We start from the raw sequence: 20,926 nt of genomic DNA on the forward strand, positions 1-20,926 counted from the left end.
CTCTTAATTTTATTTCCAAACTTTTAATTTGATGCAGTTGACCCATACTCCTTAAACCCTAACGGAAACCTTTAAAAATACCAAATTACCCTACAATTTTTCATCTTTTTTTTTTTCATTTTCAATTTGAAATTAAAGGTAAATTTTAAATTTTATAAAATGTTTCAAGGGTATAAAAGTCATTTCATCACTTTGACGTCCAAAAACTGACCGATTGAGTAGATTGAATCAAATTGAAAGTTGAGAAGTGAAATTGTGATGCTTTAAAATTTAAATGGGTATTTTTAAATCCCGTGATAATTTAAAAATCCTTCGTAAAATTTCTGTTAAAAATTATTTTACGCCAAAAGAAACCAGCAATTCTTTTGGTTTTGTTTAGGCATTATAAGGCGGCGTCACAATCAAGCTGGTGAGTTGCCGACGAGTTGAAGATGGCTACTTTTCACGAGATGGGCCTTCTCAAGGCTTCATGTGGTTACCAAATGGACAAAAGCAAATGACATCCTGGCGCACATGCTTCTGTCGATGATTGACAAATGTGACAGTGAGAGGCTGACAGCCGTTCAAACCGACAGCGCGGATTCTTAATAAGGCTTCATAGCAATGTGAGTTTCTTTTTTTGTCGGTTGGTCAATATGGACATCTACTTCTTTATTCTCATAAGATAAGAGTGTAAAACACATTACTAAATGTGTGATTATGGGATCATGGCATAAAATTTTCTTTTATTAGGATACCATTCAATTTTAAAGAAATAGTAACTTGTTAAATTACGCAATTTTGTTCCTTTTGGACATCAGAACGCTGGAAAAACATCATCAATTAAAAATATGATACGGTTGAAAATTGAGGTTATTGCTCTGTATGTTGTAAAAAAGCTTCGAATAAAAACTGTCTTTTGATTTTATGAAGAAGAATCGTCTCTACAAAAGCAAAAATTCTTTTTGGTTATGTTGATAACATGCCACATTTTTAATAGGTAGCATTTTTTAAGCGTTTTGATGCTTAAAAATAGCCTAAATTATGTAATTTGAGAAGAGATTCTCATCCCATTTTTTATTGATATAGAAAGAATTTGATAAGATTATTTTTGATTGGCAATTGATTGAATTGGATCAACATGAGGGAGTCCACATCATTGCTAGAGTCTTACAAATGGAAAAGTATTATTGGGCCTTAGTCAAGGATTTATGTAGGAATAACTTTATTTATAGTTGCTAAACTAAACGGAGTGATTTAAGGGAGGAATATGGTCATGTCTACATCAAAATAAAGAAGCTGTCCTTCTGGCTATGGGCCGATGTCCATGTTTGATAGTTGGTAGTTGAGATGGATAGGACGATGGCCAAAAGGTCATTTGGTATTAGTATCGTCTCATCGGTTTGAGTTACAGAGGGAACGATCTATTAGATAATAGAGTCGGCTGTCGTAGACATCAGATTTTGAAGGGTGGTGATATGTTATGACATTAAGTGTCTCACATGGTTTAAGTGTAATTTGACTCGTGTGTGTATATAAGCTATTCTGACGCCCTCTCCTTACAAATCAATTTTTAAGAGTCACTTCTCGCTAAAGTTTGTATTATAGTCTTTGTTTTGATGAGTGTTAACTCCATGGGTGGCTTCAAATCCTTCCCACTAGAATAAATGGAGGAAGTAGTGAAGGCTAGATGGGTCATTCTCTTCTCTGGTTCTCTCTTGAGTTCTGTACGTAAGACCTTTCCCTCTCCCCATGCTAGTATATATAATTAAATTAATCCTTTCTTATTTAATGAGCTCTCACCTACCTAAAAAAAACATGTTTCTTTCTTGTCTCGCTTGGGTGAAATTTGGGTGGACATTTCTTTTCCATGGGCCACCTCCTGAACCATGGATCAATCCATTAATATTTCACCTACTCCAAACTTCAACCTTCACATTGTTCCCTCAGAAGATAAATTAACAAAAGAATTTTTGGTAATAAAATTGAAACTTTTGAAACAACCGAAAAAACCATTCTAAAGAGCAGCCAACCTCAAAGGTATCCACTATAGAAGATATGTGTTACAACTAGTTAACTTACAAAACATTTGTAAACCTTGACTACGCTCACAACCCTATCAAATGACCAATTCGCCTCTTACCGCAATGGCCTCAGAAGCCCTGGTCTTTTTCTATAGGAATTACCTTCACAAACAAACTTTGTCCACTACAACCCAAAACTTTGGTGGTTGAAGGTTTATTGTGGTTTGATTAATAAAAACTAAGAGAGCAATAAAAACTGTCTAGGCTTAATAAAGTTTAAAAATCTCTTAAAGAAGAATGAACTGCAACCTCTCTCCCTATATGAAAATCATAGGTCATTAGGCTTATATAAGTAGTGAAAAAACTTAGGTCTAAAGGCTAAGTTGGCTAACAATTCATTTTGTGTGCAGCCGGTTCAATTGATCCAAAGTAAAATTTGATCGATTGAACTTTAGGGTTTCGATTTCAATCGAACAAACTTCAAGCGAAACTGCAATCGAGCCTCTTGGGTTTTTGTATGACACACTTCGGTTGATCGAACTTCTCTGAAATTGTTTAAAGCTATTGCATTACTTCAAGCGAACCAAATGCCATCGAACTTGCGATCAAAGTCTTCAAATCTTTAACTCTAAGCTTAACCTACTCATTTAGGGTTCGGATTGCTGTGGCTGCTACCTGAGAGAGGGTAAAGTCTTCATCAAAGAGACCGACTCGCTATCAGTAAGGTTAGCTGGTTGAGTAGCGGGAGGAGAATCCATAAGACAAGTAAGGATATGAAGAAAGAAGCCTAGGAGACGGCTAAACCCCAATTATATAGACTCAACCTAGACCAATCCTACGTTTTGACACATGAAATTGCTAACACAAGAATAAACCGAAGTACTCATGAACCCCTCAGCCCCAATAAAATCAAAATGTTGAAGACTTGTTAATGGGTCATCCATGAGTGGCAAGATAAGTTGTTGCTTGCTATCATTAAGCTGGTATGAGTGATGTGAAATTCTCAACACATAAGAATAATTTCAAACTCCCTTTAGAAAAACGAACCAACTTTGAAGTTGTCACATGGAGTTCACGACTTCATTTTCTAGACAAACTATGATCAAATTCTTCTTTTCCGGCAGCCATCATGAATTGGAAGCTCAGACCAGTCAACGGGATTTTCTTGTACGCTATCTGATGAAGAAAACGACCGTGGCAACCTTTTTCCCTGTCTTCTTCACTTGATTCTCCGGCTGAAAAGGAAGTGATTTAACTTCTGATTTCCTTTCAGGATCTCATTGTTTTGTGGCCCAAATCAAAAAACGAAATGACAATTTTGCCTTTTTTTTTTAAAAAAAAAAAGTAATTTGAACGGAAAAGGATTCGGTTCCCTCTCCTTGGGAGACTTCTCTCTCAATGTCACATTAAGATTGCATTTTTTGCTACGAAATTACAGTGTCAAATGCACTCTAAAGCAACGAATTATACCCTGGTGCATGATGAAAGTAGAAGAGGGAGCTATACTTTAACTCAATTTTTAAAATTTAATTATCAGCGATGAGTCAAATTGTAATAATAATTTGTTTAACAAGTGGGTTCACAACTGTCAACTTTAATTTAATTATTGTAACAAAAGCCTACTACTCATATATATGTCACCTACATCCTTGCAAAATCATTTGAATAAGCATATGCCCAAGGCATTATAGAAAAGGCATGTATAAGCAAAATAATTTTAAAAAGCATCATTGTAATTATATAGTTTAATTTGATAGCTTTCTTAAATGACTAACTCAATAAAAATCGGACAAGGATTCTCTCCATTTCAAATAAAATTGATAGTATCTATTTCATGGTCAGAATTTAAAGTCAGCCTTGGCAAAAGTTATTGTGTTTGGAACATGATCCAAATGAACATGAGAATATCCAATTAGTTATGGTGGATGCGTATTTTTGTCTTTTCACTTTTTAAGGAAACAAAAATACCCCTCTATTATAATCCTAATTCATTGTGTTGGAACAAGATTTTCTCTGGTTAATTATGGTGAATGGGTATTTTTGTCTTTTCACTTTTTGAGGGGATAAAAATGCTCCTCCATTATAACTAACTGGATATTCTCCTGTTCAAATGAATTGGAGAGAATTCTAATTCATTGTGTTTGAACATGATCCTCTCCAGTTTATTTTTAAAGAAAAACGATCTGCTTGTATCCCTTATTATCTCCCACCAATATCCTGGCAGGATCATTCAAGGGAGCATATGTGTAGCGCATTAGACGAGGAACATAATTGTAGCAACTTGAGTGCAATTTATACATGTTGAGTGCAATGGGGGTTAATTTTTGGAATCAATTAATACCAACTGGGTGTAACCATGAGGCCTGTCCCTTCCATGCACTTCTTTTATGTTTCTTTAAAGACCAAAATTAAAAATTAAAAAATTAAAAAAAAAAAATTAATGTTGGAATAGTTAGGTGCCAAACCTTGATTAATCAATATAGATAATGACAGGAAAGTTGGGGCAAATTCAAGTCGTGGCAGAGAATTATCCAAGGCATTTGTCATTTGTAGGGTTCAACAAGTCAAATATATTGGGTCAATTTTTATGTAGACAGCAGAAACAAATAAACAATTATCATTTAGTTTTTTTCTTCTTTTTGTAATATATGGTCAGGGTATTCAAGAGAACTAAAGATCAAGGGTGGTTCTAGAATCCAACCCAACGATATTCAAGAGAAGATTGAGGAAAAAACTTTTAGAGAGTCATAGATTTTTTTTTTTTTTCAGTAGCACATTGAGAGAAAAGAGAAATGGAATTATGTAAAGTGAAAGGGTGAAAAAAATCCCTTTCACTTGCCAAAACATTGTCTTTATACTAGGGTTTGTCATTTTTGACACGAGATGCGAAATCAATATGAACCAACACAAAATTAAAAGGTTATGATTGAAGAGTTTGACCCGTTTAATTAAATTGATCATATTAGAATTAACATATATAGTCTTGTTTTTATGCTTCGACATGACCTGAACCCGACACACAATATAATAGTAGGTAATTTTTGACATGACCTACGAATCCGACACAAATTCAATACAAAATTAAAGAGTTAGGGTTAAGATATTTAACTCATTTAATCAAATGGGTCGAGTTAGAATTAACCTACATATACACATACATGGACACTACCCAAACTTGGGAACAAGATCCTCTACAGTTTAAATAAATTGGAGAATATCCAGTTAGTTATAGTGGAGAGATAGTCACTATAACTAACTGGATAGAGTAATGCTATAAGTCTTCTTAGAGTCATCCTAAAGTCATCTCAAATGTGATGTGACTTTTAAAATCACCAATAGATCAAAAGCCAATAAATCACATCTCAAATTCAATATAATTTTAAAAGCCACATTACATTTGGAATGACTTTAAGAGGACTCTAGGAAGACTTATAGCATTACTCGTGATTTATTGACTTTTGATCTATTGGTGATTTTAAAAGCCACATCTCATTTGGGATGACTCTAGAAAGACTTATAGCATTACTCAACTAGATATTCTCCAGTTCATTTGAACATGTGATAATCCTAATTCTCAAACTTGACACACCAACACAAATTATCATCCCTATATTATATATACTATTAAATATAACAAAATAAAATCGGATATCATCTTCATTATCCTCATTCATGCCTGCAATTTGGCATTTAATGTAACAACTATATGGATAGGAGTAGCACACCACATGTGATGACTGACACCATTTTGATCTTTGACTATAAATACTTCATCCATTACTATAGCATTTCTCACCTAAGTACACTACTTTATGTGGTTCTTCATCTTCCACCCAACAAAATTCTCTGACTGCATTTAAAATAAATAAATAAAAGAAAGAAAAATAATAATAAAAGAAAGCATTTTCAAATTCTATTAAAAAAAAAAAAAAAATTCTACCACGGCAAGCAGAAAAGCAACTTCTTAACCTAAATCAGCGGAGCACTATCTTCAAGAAGCCGCCATCGGATCCTATAGACTAAGCGGGACCCACAGTGTTGTTTTCTTTTCTTTTTTAGTGGACCCACACTATAAATAAATCTTTTATTTTTTATTTATTTTTTTGTAAGTATTATATTAAATCTTTGGATTAACAAAATCTTATGATATGATAACTCCACTGTATTAGGGTATTAGCATATCTCTGTCGCTGTCTACTGTCCTACTGTCTAGGTGCCCCCACCTCGTCCGGGGGTAGTACAGTCATTTTCTTAATGAAGATTTTATTATTAATATTGAATAAAATAAGTGTGTAATTGGATTAAGGAACAAAAAGAGAAAGAAAAGCAAAGCGAGAGTGTCAGAGTGAGACAGACGACAGTCATGGTGGACTACTATATTCTTTTGGGTTTGTTTCCTCAAGAAATGGATAAAACCCTCAAAATTAGAAGCTGATCTCTGTCTACCCGTCTCTGTCTCGTCTTGCCAACTCCATTTTCCGAAATCCGGGTCTTCACCATTTTTCATGAAACCTGTCCTTTTCCGTGCCTATTTCTTGGTAAGACGAAGAAATAACTCACAGTTCATTTCCAGTTTTCTTTTCCATTCACTCTGTTTTTCTTTTTTCTGAATCTGGGTCTTGGTTTGTTTTTCTGATTTTGGTGATATGAGTGAGTTAAGTCTGGCATTCATGGGGGTTTTCTGAGGTACATTGGGATTTGCTCTTATCTGGATTTCATTCTCTAAAAGAGAGTAGTCATGGAAGGTGACCAGAGGAGCCTGTGCCTTTGTGTTGCTTTGTGCCTGTTCACTGTGGCTTATGGTGCCACAGATCCTAATGACCTCAAAATTCTGAATGATTTCAGAAAAGGGTTGGAAAATCCAGAGCTTCTCAAATGGCCTGCCAATGGAGATGATGACCCTTGTGGCCCGCCTTCTTGGCCTAAAGTGTTCTGTTCTGGGGATAGAGTGTCTCAAATTCAGGTTGCGGGTGTTGGTCTCAAGGGACCTCTGCCTCAGAACTTTAACCAGCTCTCGAGGCTCTCCAATGTCGGCCTTCAAAGAAACAAGTTCAATGGGTCATTGCCGACCTTTAGCGGTTTATCGGAGTTGGAATTTGCATACTTAGATTTCAATGAATTCGATTCCATCCCATCTGACTTCTTTGATGGACTTAGCAGTATTCGCGTCTTGGCTTTGGATTACAATCCGTTTAATGCGAGTACCGGATGGTCTCTTCCAGATGAGTTAGCAAAATCAGTTCAATTGACAAATCTTTCTTTGGTAAATTGTAATTTGGCTGGACCATTGCCAGAATTTCTAGGCACGTTGCCGTCTCTCTCAGCATTGAAGCTTGCATATAACCGATTATCCGGTGAGATTCCAGCGAGTTTTGGACAGTCGGTGATGCAGATTTTATGGCTTAATGATCAAGATGGTGGCGGTATGGCAGGTTCAATTGATGTAGTTGCATCAATGACTTCGCTGACACAGCTTTGGCTACATGGAAACAACTTCATAGGGACCATTCCAGAAGGCATAGGAAATCTGACATCTTTGAAATATCTCAACCTCAACGGAAACCAACTTGTTGGTCCGATTCCTGAGAGTTTAGCAAGTATGGAGCTTGAGATCTTGGATTTGAACAATAACCGGCTAATGGGTCCAATACCAAAGTTTAAGGCTGGTAACGTTTCTTATGCTTACAATTCCTTCTGTCAACCTGCTCCTGGGCTTCAATGTGCCCCAGAAGTTTCTGCACTTTTGGATTTTGTTGGTTCTCTGAATTATCCCTTGAACCTTGATTCTGAATGGTCTGGTAACGAACCGTGTAATGGGCCATGGCTGGGATTGAGCTGCAATCCGGATTCCCAGGTTTCTATTATAAATTTGCCAAGACGTATGCTTAATGGTACTCTGAGTCCTTCAATTGCAAAGTTAGATTCCCTGATTGAAATTAGGCTTGCAGGAAACAACTTAAATGGTACAATCCCTGATAATTTTACAGAATTGAAATCCTTGAGATTGTTGGATTTGAGTGGAAACAATCTTGAGCCACCACTACCAAAATTTCGTCAAAGTGTGAAGGTTATAACTGAGGGAAATCCTCTGTTTATTGCTAATCAGACTGGGGTACCGCCAGAACCTGCTAAAAACCCACCACCTATGAGTCCACAACCTCCCTCAAACAACCCACCTTCAAGTTCTAGACAACCACCTCCATCCTATAGACCACCGGCCCCAATTAATCCTTCTAGTGTCCCAGTGCAATCCCAACCAAAAAGCTCCAAAAGATTGAAAACGGTAATGATTGTGGGTGGAACTTCTGTTATTGCAGCTGTTGTTCTTAGCATTTTTCTGTATATATGCTGCTGTAAAAAGCGGAAACGCACTACGGACGCGCCTAGTTCCATTGTTGTTCATCCTAGAGATCCATCTGATCCAGGAAATATGATTAAGATTGCGGTTTCGAATAACAGCTTATCAACTCAAACTGGGACTAGTTCTACGAGTAACACCAGTGGTGGAACTGAAAATTCTCACCTGATTGAGGCCGGGAATGTGATGATATCTGTTCAAGTTCTCCGCAAGGCAACTAAGGATTTTGCACCAGAAAATGAACTTGGCCGTGGGGGATTTGGAACTGTTTATAAGGGTGAATTGGACTATGGGACAAAAATAGCAGTGAAGAGAATGGAATGTGGGACAATTGGCAACAAAGCATTAGATGAATTTCAGGCTGAAATTGCTGTTCTTTCTAAGGTCAGGCACCGCCATTTGGTATCCCTGTTGGGGTACTCTACAGAAGGCTATGAAAGGCTTCTGGTGTATGAGTATATGCCTCAGGGTGCTCTAAGCAGGCATCTTTTCCATTGGAAGAGCCTGACACTGGAACCATTATCTTGGACTAGGAGGCTCTCAATTGCTTTGGATGTTGCTAGAGGGATGGAATATCTTCATAATCTGGCCCGCCAGATCTTTATACACAGAGATCTCAAGTCTTCTAATATTCTTCTGGATGATGACTTTCGGGCAAAGGTGGCCGACTTTGGGTTGGTAAAACTTGCTCCGGATGGAGAGAAATCTGTTGCTACAAGGCTTGCCGGGACATTTGGATACCTTGCTCCTGAATATGCTGGTAAATTTTCTGTTTCTTTTTGCTTTCTTTCTTTCTTTTTTTTTTTGAATCCCCTGTTAATTCTTAGTTCTAGCATTTATAAGAAAGTAGTTCTGAGATATTAGTATGCCAAAAACTTGCTATGATTTATTATTACTGTAAATGTGATCTTGCCAACCTTCTTGCTTTTTGCATGTTAGCTCTTCTTTTTTTGTCAGTTTGTTTACACCTTATAATCTATCAATTCCCCCTTTTAAACAGAAATCTAAAGTAATTTTTGGTGCGAGTTGTATATTGTTTTTAAAATATTCAATCCTGAGTAGTTGTCTCTAAAACTTTGTTGAGTTGAATTGGTTGCAACTTCTGTTACCAAAAGATATGGAAGCTGATACTGAAAATTCAGTACCGGCTGACTACTTGGGCTGTCTTCAACTCAACAACTTTGAGTACTTTGAATGAGCATTAAAGTTGCCAGCCGTAGAGGAACATGGTCCAAAATATTACTTGAATTTAAAACTATGTGCATCTGATGAGCCCTTACAGAATGCTTCTGTTGCTACAGTTTAGATCTTACTCTTGTATTTTTCACTAAAGGCAAAGATCCTGTTTGCTGCCTGTTCTTGTTAGTTATGCCTATTTATGCTTTGTTTAATCAAGCAAAACCTTCTTTTTAATATGCTTCGTTTCTGAAAAAGCTCCAAGGTGTTTGACAACCTGCAGATCATACACGTTTTAAGCTTCTGTTTTCTGCCAAACTGTGTTCAAGTAGAGATGACAATTAAACTAAAGATTGCCTGGAATACGATTTTACACAAATATGTAGTGTAGAAAAGTGATCTAAGTTCTACTAGCAGTGAGTATGATGTAGTCATAGAGTTGTGACTTTGTGATCCTTGGTATATATCTAAACTAAAAACTATTCAATTGTATTTGATTCCAAAATCAATTTTCTTGATCACCTAATTGTGGGAATCTGATGTCCTTATGATGAATGTATTTTTTAGAATTTACATGTCATTATAGACAAACAGTCCGATGCATTTGAGTCTCTTATGTTCAATTCTCTGTGTTTCAGTGATGGGGAAAATCACTACTAAGGTTGATGTGTTCAGCTTTGGAGTGGTGTTGATGGAACTTTTGACCGGATTAATGGCGCTTGATGAGGGACGCTCAGAGGAAAGCCGGTACTTGGCCGAGTGGTTTTGGCGAATCAAGTCAAGCAAAGAGAAGCTTATGGCTGCCATTGATCCAGCCCTTGATGCAGATGAAGAGATCTTTGATAGCATCTCCGTCATTGCTGAACTTGCTGGACATTGTACTGCAAGGGAGCCAAACCATCGACCTGATATGGGCCATGCAGTGAATGTGCTTTCCCTACTGGTTGAGAAATGGAAACCAATTAACGACGAGTCAGATTGTTTATCCGGAGTTGATTACAATCTACCCCTTCCACAGATGTTAAAGGTTTGGCAGGAAACAGAATTTGAAGCGAGTCATATTAGTCTTGATGACAGCAAGGGAAGTATTCCAGCAAGGCCTACTGGATTTGCACAGTCCTTCACTTCTGCTGATGGTCGATAAGTAAACCAAACTCCAGTGCAATTAATGGGTTTAGTTGAATTCTTCTTAAAAAGTTGGTTGACTAGTTGCTTCCAATGGATCTATATTGTCTTTCGAGGAGCATCTCCATTGATTGTTGCATACAATGAGGTCATGGTCAGAATTCTTGTGCATGCCCAAGCTCCCTTCCTTGGTGTTTCAGGAGTTTCTTGAGCTCTGTGAACTGTCGAAGTTATATACATAGAAAGCAGTTGATTATATATACTTCTTTGTTTGTTATTACTTGAATTATGAAGTCTGGTTTTTCATACTTAATTTATGTTTCTGTGTAAAAGAATTGATGTCATTTTAAAATGTATCAATTTATACCATATCCTTATCAATGCTCAGTTTCTTTTCCCCACTTTACCAATTGTGGGAGCGTGGGACACATACAGCAACATGGTCACCAAATCATATTTGGCTGTTTCTTGAGCCATTGAATAGGTGCGTGGTTTTAGCAACGTTTGTCACCAATTGTATCAGTTTGGGATATGAATAGATAAAGTGATTATTGATTAATATAAGCATGTAGGGATATATTTATGGCTCTGAACAATGAAACAGAATTAGGATCCTTTCCATTTCATTTGAACTGGATAATATTCAGTTAATTATAGTGGATGGATATTTTTGTCTTTTCACTATATATTTATGGCTCTGAACAATGAAACGGAATTAGGATCCTCTCTATTTCATTTGAACTGGATAATATCCAGTTACTTATAGTGGAGGAATATTTTTGTTTCATCAAAAAGTGAAAAGACAAAAATATCCCTCCACTATAATTAACTGGATATTATCTTGTTCATTTGAACTAGAAAAGATCTTGTTCCAATGAAACAAGCTGGTAGAGAAGGAAAGTGTTATGGAGCCAAACAAATAAACCCTAAAAAATTTTCAAATTGACGTGGCAAACAAATGAGAGGGAATTGCATTTTTTTTTTTTATTTAAAAACCCTTACCACGTCAGTTTAAATTTTTTTTTTGGTTCATTTGTTTAGCTCCTTATCACTTCTCGATAGGGAAACATCTAAACCAGAGTTTTGAGAGGGATAAATTGAGAAAAAGCCATGAATAATGTCACCAATTTGAGCATATATTGAAAAACGGATTTGTGAAGTGTCTTTACCACTTCGCCTACTCTTTAGAAGTAATTGATCATTCTAAATTCTACCTACCTAAAGAGTTTAACGATGATGACCATGCTTCCTGTTATTGACTTGGGAATCGAATTCTTTTTGGTTCAAATGAAATGAAGGAGCATCTAGTTCTTTATTTCTGAGAGGCATTTTTGTCCTTTTTACTTTTTTTAGGACAACCTCAAATATAAGTATTTGGATCATTCTCAGTTCATTTGAATCGGAGAGTATCCTAATTCATCAATTTGTGGGTGATGTTTCTTGTATTTATAATGAGATTGTACAGTATAACTTTAGTTATCGGAGTTACAAATTCAAATATGATTTACATGATCATATGATTCTTTTCTTCTAACTGTTCAAATTGCTAATATGAGAGAGCAGATATAGGACTCATCTCATCTATTTGGGTAAGTAGTCAAGCAGCTCAATATTTATTTGAACAGATAGGTTCTATATATATTCTAATATTCTCTCTACTCTCTAGCAATTTAAACCATTAATTAGTGTGGATCCCAATTCTTGCAGGAGGATTATGGAGATTCTTGAGAATTAGGATCTTTTCTATTTCATTTGAACTGGATAATATTCTGTTAGTCATAGTGGATGGGTATTTTTGCCCCCTCAAAAAGTGAAAAGACAAAAATACCCATGTTCCGATTCTTTATGAATCTATGATCCAATTCACTCAAATGAAGTTCTAATTAAACTATATAATGTCCAATATTTTATCATATAAATTTTATTTAAATTCGTAATGCCAATTAATTTAAAGGGTTAAATACCAAATACCCCCTGGGGTTTGGTACCTTTATTTTTATCCCCCTGGGGTTTCATTTTTATCACAGGACCTCCCTGGGGTTTTGATAAAGGACCAAGTTAGTCCATCCGTTAGTTGACCGTTAGGTGGACCAATCAGATGTTGACACGTGGCATATATTTAATTTTTTTAAAATTTTTTTAAATTAAAAAAAATTAAATATGTCACGTGTCAACATCTGATTGGTTCACGTGTCAGTTCTAACGGTCAACTAACGAATGGACTAACTTGGTCCTTTATCAAATCCCCAAGGGGGTCCTGTGATAAAAATGAAACCCCAAGAGGGTAAAAATAAAGGTATCAAACCTCAGGGGGTATTTGGTATTTAACCCTAATTTAAAACTTTTTTCTTTTATTTGAGTAATAAATAATTTTGAGAAATGCTATTTAATTTGTGTTACCGTTCATGAGGCAAATGGTGCTCCTTCTGTCACTAAACGGTATATTGAACAATGAACGTTCCTGCATGCACAGCCACTCCAACTCCAACCCAACCCTCTCAACCTCCCAAAGGATCCAAACCGCCACCACTCCCGAACCCAAACCAACCCTTCTTCCCTAACCCGGACCGTTGTGTCTCCCTCCGACAGAGCAACAAACCCGTAGACCCTGTTGTCTTGTGGACCTCTTCCATAGCCCGGTCCTGCCGGAATGGCCGAATAGCCGAGGGCGCGGCAAAGTTTGCACGCATGAGACTTGCCGACGTCGAACCCAACCACATCACATTCGTTGCGCTTCTTTCGGGTTGTGCTGATTTTTCACTAGAGAGTGTGATTTTGGGGACTTCGGTTCATGGGTATGTTCATAAGTTGGGCTTGGATAAGAACGATGTGATGGTTGGTACAGCGCTCGTTGGTGTGTACGCAAAATGCGGTCGTGTGGATCTTGCGAGAGTGGTTTTTGATGGGATGGTTGAGAAGAATTCGGTGTCCTGGAATACGATGATCGATGGGTATATGAGGAATGGGGAAGTTGAGGATGCGGTCGAGTTGTTTGATCAAATGCCTAAGAGGGATGCGATTTCCTGGACCGCTTTGATTGGTGGGTTTGTCAAGAAAGGTCACGTTGAGCAAGCGTTGGTATGGTTTCGAGAAATGCAGCTATCCGGTGTGGAACCAGATTATGTCACCATTATTGCAGTGCTTTCTGCGTGTGCCAATTTAGGAACGCTTGCTTTGGGGTTGTGGATAAATCGATTTGTTATGAAGCAAGACTATGGGGATAATATTAAAATAAGTAACTCGTTGATAGACATGTATTCCCGATGTGGGTGTATCCAATTTGCTCGTCAAGTCTTTGAGAATATGCAGAGGCGAACCTTAGTATCATGGAATTCAATCATTGTGGGCTTTGCTGTTAATGGCCATGCAGAAGAAGCACTGGAGTTTTTCAGTTTGATGCAGAAGGAAGGGTTCAAGCCAGATGGAGTCAGCTTCACGGGAGCTCTCACAGCATGTAGCCATGCTGGATTAGTTGATGGGGGGCTCCAATTCTTTGATGAAATGAAGAGTGTTCATAGACTTACCCCTAGAATTGAGCACTTTGGTTGCATAGTGGATCTCTATGGCCGTGCAGGGAGGTTGGACGATGCGTTTAATGTGATAGAAAACATGCCGATGAAGCCAAACGAAATTGTCTTGGGGTCGTTGCTGGCTGCCTGTAAGAATTGTGGAAATGTCAGTTTGGCTGAAAGATTAATGAATCGCCTTTCTGAATTGGACCCTGGTGGTGATTCCAATTATGTTCTCCTTGCGAATATATATGCAGCCGTTGGTAGGTGGGATGGTGCAGGCAAGATTAGAAGGAAAATGAAAGCCCGTGGCATACAAAAAAAACCGGGATTTAGTTCGATTGAGGTTGATTGTAGCATTCACAAATTTGTGGCTGGTGACAAGTCCCATACCGACAAAGATTGTGTTTATGCAATGTTACAGCTTCTATCCCTTGACCTCAAACTATGTGGTTATGTTCCTGAAACTATAGAAAAGGAATCTTACGAAGATGATTGAAACCTCCTATTGAGGTTTAGCAAAAAGAAACCTGTTCTTGGTCGTAGATAGAAGAATGTAATATGTCTTGAAACTAATGATGGAGCTAAAGAAATCAATTTTTTCATACAAAAATTTCTGTTTTTTGATGAATTTTTTTGTGAAATTTTGATAGCTTTTGCAATTTAAAGCCATAACGAATTGATCTCTTAATGAAATTAAACAATGAATTATCTGTGAAGTTAGCACCATAGTTCCTGAAAAGTTCTAAACGTGATAGATAGATAAACCTCCTTACCTGTTCAATTGCAGAACCTCCTATTAGGACGTTCATTGAATGGAAGTAGATTTAAGTATACAAGACAATTCAGTCAGTCAAAGTGGTCATACGGTCGATTTAATAGCTAGAGTTATATGAGAAAGAATGATGATATACAGGTAATCAATCCTAATGAATTGCCTGAACTTAGAGAAGAACAAAAACCAATTTAGTTATTGTAACTTATATCAAACTATGGCATTCTCTTTTCCCCTTTTGAGACAGTTTTCTATCGAGTTTCTCTCATGGCATATTCAAACAACCAATCATGCCACCAACTCGCCAAAAGCAACTATCCCAAGTCCATATTATGGCAGGTAAATCCCTTGAAATAATTCACACAAATGCTACACCAAGTCTCTTCCCAAAAAACTTATCTGCCACCCTCTCAGCTACTTCTACCTTCCCATGAATCTTACAAGCCCCCAGCATTGCCCGCAACAAAGCATCGTCAGGCTCCACCTCCATTCCCAAAATCAACTTCTCTGCTTCCTCCACCTGCCCCACCCTTCCGAACATATCTACCATACAAGTATAATGCTGCAGCCTTGGTCTCAGGCCAAACCTCCCTTCCATCATCTCAAAATGTTGCTTACCCTTGTTGATCAACCCCCCATGACTACACGCTGTCAGAACCACAGTAAAAGTGGCAGCATCTGGCATCTCTCCCGTCCCTACCATTCTATCAAATAACTCAAACACCTCAGTAAACACTCCATCCATTCCATACCCTGCCATCATTGCTGACCACGAAATTACATTCCTAACCAGCATTCGATCAAACACTTTACGTGCATTAACCAAATCGCCGCATTCTGCATACATAGTCACCAAACCATTTGAATTCGCCAAATCTAAGGAAAACCCATTTATCAGAACCGCTCCGTGAACTTGCCGGCCCAGTTGTAAAGCTGATAAGCTGGCACACGATTTAAGCACAACGGGCAAAGTGTGGGAGTCAATGGGTTTGCCGGCAACGAGCATTTGGCGGAACATGGAAAGGGAGTCAGAGAACAAATTGAGAGAAGCATAGGCTCTGATAAGGACATTGAAGAGGAAGGTTGGTCGGCGAGTGGCGAAAGAGAAAATCACGTTGGCTTGGTACAGTTGGGCACAGGATGCATAGGCTGAGATGAGCTTGGTTCGGATGAAATCATGGGGCGAAATGCCGAGTCTTATGGTTCGGGCGTGAACCTGTTTGAGTTTTTGGAGGTTCTTGGTGGAGGAGCAGGTTTCAAGGAGAGTGGAGTAAAAGGGTATGATCTTACTGGTGGTGGCCATTTTGCAAACTGTTGATGCCGATCCTGAAAAGGTCTACCCCAAAACCTGCACAAAAGATTCTTCAAAATAAGCCAGAGCTCTAATTTTTCCACAATAATTTCAAGAATAAAGATAACATTAATTTAAATAAAACAATGAACATGACTCCGGAGGAAGAGGAGTCTTCAACCTCACCCCATATATATCCAGAGCTCTACTTCAGCGATATGGAGAAAATGGGTCGCCAATTGCCATTTCCTTTTAAGTAGGGTATGAAGAAGATATATGGGAATTATTGTTTGAACTTTGAGACCCTCTTTTTAACTTAATTTTATGTTTTTAAAGTTTTTAAAATTATTATTGGATTTGAGATTATTATTATTCAATTTTACTTTAATTGAGATTTAAAAGGCACTAATGGATACAAAATAATTTTTTGCATTACTCCGGCATAGATAGGTGCAGTTTTCTAGGAATTGGATTTCAAATGAAGAGAGGAGGGGGGAAGCCATATAGGGTTCGTTTGATAAACGATTTTGTTTTGGTTTTGGTTTTGGTTCGATACTGTAGCAAAAAGTGATTGATGTGAAAAAAAAAGTAAGAATATTTTTTAAAAAAAAAGTGAAAAAGTAAGAATGTTTGATATGAAAAAATGAAAAATTTTTATTTTGTAGTGATTTTTTTTATTTGAATAGTAATAAAAAAATAATTGATATGATATAAAAAGTAAGAATATTGAAAAAAATAAAAAAGTAAGATAAATAGTGTAGTGCCAAAATCATGAAAAAACGTTTATCAAACAAAGCCATAAAGTGCACCAACTTATGTCACCACCAGTAGCAGTGGTTATGTGGTTTCAAAGAAATTTTTATGAGAATGGGCATGTATTAGGTCATGGGTTCAACTCTCCGCAAGAGAAAATAACTTACAGAAACTTAACTAATATTATTTGCCTTGAAAATTAAAGTAACCATAATTGGTCGCTCCCTCTTACCCTTTTAATTAAACATATATTAACACAAAACGGGTGGACACTCAAAAGACGAACTAAAACATGTAGAAGGAAATTCAACCAAAATAAAAACTTATCTTACAGAGCTTAATCCATCAACCCCAACTCAACATTTAATTCATATAATCAAGCTCACATGCACCAAGAAACCAACTCAAACACCAAGAATTTCAATTTTCACTAATCAATTTGGAGCTTTCTTAAAATTCTTTACAAAGTCCTGTTTCACATAATAACTAGTTAGGCAATATCTCATGACTATCTTTATAAACTAGCTATTCCTTATCTTTTCAATATAAGACCGATGTGTCCATTTTAAACTCTTAATGAGGTCATTTTATGCAATGTTCTAGTACTACATGGCCTGAAGTTATTAGATAACTCTAATACCACTTTACTAAACTATCTTAAGCCTCACTATTAAGGCTTGCACTTCTTAGCCATCCCCGAGGGCTAACCTACAACCTAAGCTAGGATTTAAGGTATGTGTATCTTTTTTGCCAAAACACAATCGGTTAATTTTACCAAAACCTCCATAATCCACAACGTATAAAGAGGAAAAAGCAAAGAGAGATATTGGAGGAGGAGAAATCGAGAGGGGAGAGAGATTCATACCTTCAAACACAGCTTATAGGAAGAGGTAAATTTAATTATTTAATCATTACTTTAACATTCTCCTTCATGTGTGGACTCAAACTTCATTTTAATAGGTAATGTCCAATACGTAAAATATTTAATTTAAATGGTGGGTGATTTGATAGAGTCAAGGTTCGAACCCATGATTTTTGGCTTTGATACCATCTTAAATTATCAGTTATCCTAAAAACTTAAGCTGATAGGAAAAAGTAAATTTAACCGCTTAATCATTACTTTAACACCCTAAAATCTTTTAACATATATTTTCTGCTTCTCTTTTACTCAAACCTTTGAATGCTCAATCACATGATCTGTCAACCAACAATCGTGACTCCAGCAAATATTGTTACAATATAAATTCTCACAGCTAGCTGCAACATTAATATTCAAACATAATCACAACATAAAAGGAAATAATATATATACTGCTGGAATTCTCAACTCCGCTACAGCCGAAAAGGAATGTATATTTCTTCAAGGAAATACACGGATTGTTACCAATTAAACTGAAATGCAACACTCAAGAAGGAAAACTATCTATTGTCCATAATATAATATATTCTGTAATTACTGTAAATCACCGTAGGATCATGAGAAGCTCCTAGTACTTGTATCAATGTCTGTATTATTAAAGTCAATGTTTATCTTTTGTCCTACTGTTTTTTAATTCTATCATTGGATCCAATGAGTTGAACTAGTCTCAGGCTGTAGATAGATATATAGAGTTTGTTTTAGTTTATTTTATATTTTGAATTTAATTTGAACATATTTGAATGCAAATCAATTGAGCTGATTTACCCATATCACATGTAAACACATTCAATGATAGATTTGAAAAAATATAAAAATAGATTAGCGTTAGACCAAATCAATTATCCGCCATTAATTACTGCAATTACTGCTATCTTTTCAGTTTAAAACGTCAGCACCGTCACATCCCTCTCCCTCCCTCCCACCATGCATTGATTTGGAAGCTCACACACGTTGCACTTCATTTAACTCTATTCCAATCCCAGAAAAAGGCTCAGCATAAATGGTCATTGTTGACTGTGATGTCTGTGCTCCTGCTCCAGCCCCAAAAGAATCCCATCCATCCATCCCATTCATCTTATAACCTTTATATTTAATTCCTTTGTCGTTTATCTTCTTCTTGCCAAACCAGTTTAATTTAAAAAGAGAAACAAGAACATGAGATAAAACCGTATCCATTAAGAGATCGAAACATATATTTATATATATTTGGGGTCCAAAAAGGAAGAGGGAGAGCTTAGGATTCCTCTATGACAAGTACTAGCTAAGACATGCATGAAAATTTAAACATATTTCTAATTAGTACAAGCAAAATGCCATCTTCCGTTGAAATTAAGAGAGAAGCCTTGAGTATTCCAACGGTCAATATATATTTAGGGAGTTCTAGGCTTTTTGGGGCTGCCGCCGTTGTGGTGCAACGGATCCGGGCCGGAGGGAACATTCCTCAACTCCCAACCGACAGAGCTCCGACCATTTCTACTGGTTGCTGATCCTTGCTGGCCACCCTTCACAGCCTCTTTCTTCTCCTTCAAACCAGCCAGTAGCTATATATATATACAAATGGAGTGGAAATTACAGAAACATCAACAACATGTATATCATATCAAACATAAGCAAAGAGAAAGAAAAAAAAACCCCATGCATGCACTTCAAATTAAGTTCAAAGCATGTGTGTGTGTTAAAACCGACCTTTCTGTTCTCTGTCTTCAAGGAAGCTGCTGCCTTTGAGTAAAAGCACCCATGCCCACCACCGCAATCTGCCAAATAAACCAATTTCAATCACTAAATAGCTACAAAACCAAAAATTATTCGACTATATATGAAATATTGCCTACTTTCTTTGCAAATTTGGTTCGAGATTGTGTTAAAGAGTTTAAAAAAAAAAACACTTTGTATACTTCAAAAATTTGTACTAAATAAAAATGATACATTTGACTAAAAAACTCAAATGCACTTTTTTTTTGTTTAGTTCTTTTTGCACTGCACGTTGACGCAATAAAAATCATTTGAGATGTAGAGTATTCATTTAGTGCATTTAGGAAGGTAATGGACTAAATGAAATGAAATGGAGAGGATACGATGCCGTCAACAAAGGCTTAAAAGTGTACTAGGTTGTCTGTCTGGGAGTGGGAGAGAAGAGAGAAAGAGAGGGAAAAGAGACAGACCCGAAGTTTTCTCCATGAACACCAAACACAAAAGCACAACGCAAACCAGACAAACAAACATGTGCTTGGAGACCATTTTTGGGGAAGTGAAAGTAGGGTTAGAATATTGTTTGTTGCTGCGAAGAGTAGTGCAAGTAAGTAAATTGGTGAGAGAGTTGTGAAGGGTTACTACAGCGGGAAAACCCAATTTATAGAAGGTCCACAAATGATTGCCCATGCAGCCATTTGTGGAGAAATGATTGACTTCTATTTGCTCAGCCGAAGCAAATATAAATAATTAAACCTCTCAAAATGAATGACAGCTAGCGCCGTCTTCAGTGACGTGACTGACGTCCGTCCACCGTCACAAACATCTCTCATGTAGGCACGTGCCAAACCCTGACCCTCCCCGCCACCGCACCTGGAACCCGACTAGTGACGTCAGGGTTTTGACATAGGAGGGGGTATGTTTTCCGTTATGCCTTTGATTTGATTCCCCCTACGGCTACCTATCTGGGATTTTCGAGTAGCAGAGAGAAATGGGATGATGATGGTATATATATATATTTATGGTGTGATCGAGGAGAAGATTTTGCATCATGGAATAAGATACTACTGATTGATTTGCTGTTTTCCTTCCGTATCCTTTGTGCGGTGGCAAGTTTCTTTTTCTTTTTCTTTTTCTTTTTCTTTTTTTTTTGTTGAATCAAAACAAACAAAACATCCCCTCTCAATTAAAGAGTTCTTCAATTAATTAATATTATAAGAGATCCTTCTATTGTTGTTTAATATTCTAATTAATTGTCAACCCACATATATATATATACACGTGGATTCATGTCATTCTTTGTAAAATGAATCACCCAAAGATGGTTT

General features: G+C 36.9%; 4 protein-coding genes across 5 annotated transcripts in view; 3 read left to right on the forward strand and 1 right to left on the reverse strand.

The window, feature by feature from the left end:
• Nucleotides 1-726, forward strand: part of LOC132164359 (histone deacetylase 8) — a 7,410-nt gene extending 6,684 nt beyond the window's left edge. The window contains exon 4 of one of the 2 annotated variants that reach the window (XM_059574860.1): nt 351-726. The gene's annotated coding sequence lies outside the window, so the exon portion shown is untranslated. The remainder of the gene's footprint in view (nt 1-350) is intronic. The other variant, XM_059574861.1, reaches the window with a different exon arrangement.
• A 5,625-nt stretch (nt 727-6,351) lies between these two features.
• LOC132163849 (receptor protein kinase TMK1-like) lies at nt 6,352-11,047 on the forward strand. The gene is made up of 3 exons (XM_059574230.1): nt 6,352-6,541; nt 6,655-9,121; nt 10,176-11,047. Exons 2-3 carry the CDS (start codon nt 6,742-6,744, stop codon nt 10,679-10,681), a joined length of 2,886 nt encoding a protein of 961 aa, XP_059430213.1. The 5' UTR covers nt 6,352-6,541; nt 6,655-6,741; the 3' UTR covers nt 10,682-11,047.
• Nucleotides 11,048-13,080: 2,033 nt separating this feature from the next.
• LOC132164210 (pentatricopeptide repeat-containing protein At1g05750, chloroplastic-like) lies at nt 13,081-14,750 on the forward strand. Its single transcript, XM_059574654.1, has one exon. The coding sequence runs from the start codon at nt 13,114-13,116 to the stop codon at nt 14,668-14,670; it is 1,557 nt and encodes a 518-aa protein (XP_059430637.1). The 5' UTR covers nt 13,081-13,113; the 3' UTR covers nt 14,671-14,750.
• A 270-nt stretch (nt 14,751-15,020) lies between these two features.
• Nucleotides 15,021-16,509, reverse strand: LOC132164387 (pentatricopeptide repeat-containing protein CRR2, chloroplastic-like). The gene is made up of 2 exons (XM_059574895.1): nt 16,424-16,509; nt 15,021-16,294 (listed from the first exon to the last, which is right to left on the reverse strand). The coding sequence occupies exon 2, from the start codon at nt 16,247-16,249 to the stop codon at nt 15,305-15,307; it is 945 nt and encodes a 314-aa protein (XP_059430878.1). The 5' UTR covers nt 16,250-16,294; nt 16,424-16,509; the 3' UTR covers nt 15,021-15,304.
• Between the last annotated feature and the right edge of the window lie 4,417 nt (nt 16,510-20,926).

The sequence above is a fragment of the Corylus avellana genome, chromosome ca10 (assembly GCF_901000735.1).
Source record: "Corylus avellana chromosome ca10, CavTom2PMs-1.0".
In the NCBI taxonomy this organism is placed as follows: Eukaryota; Viridiplantae; Streptophyta; class Magnoliopsida; order Fagales; family Betulaceae; genus Corylus; species Corylus avellana.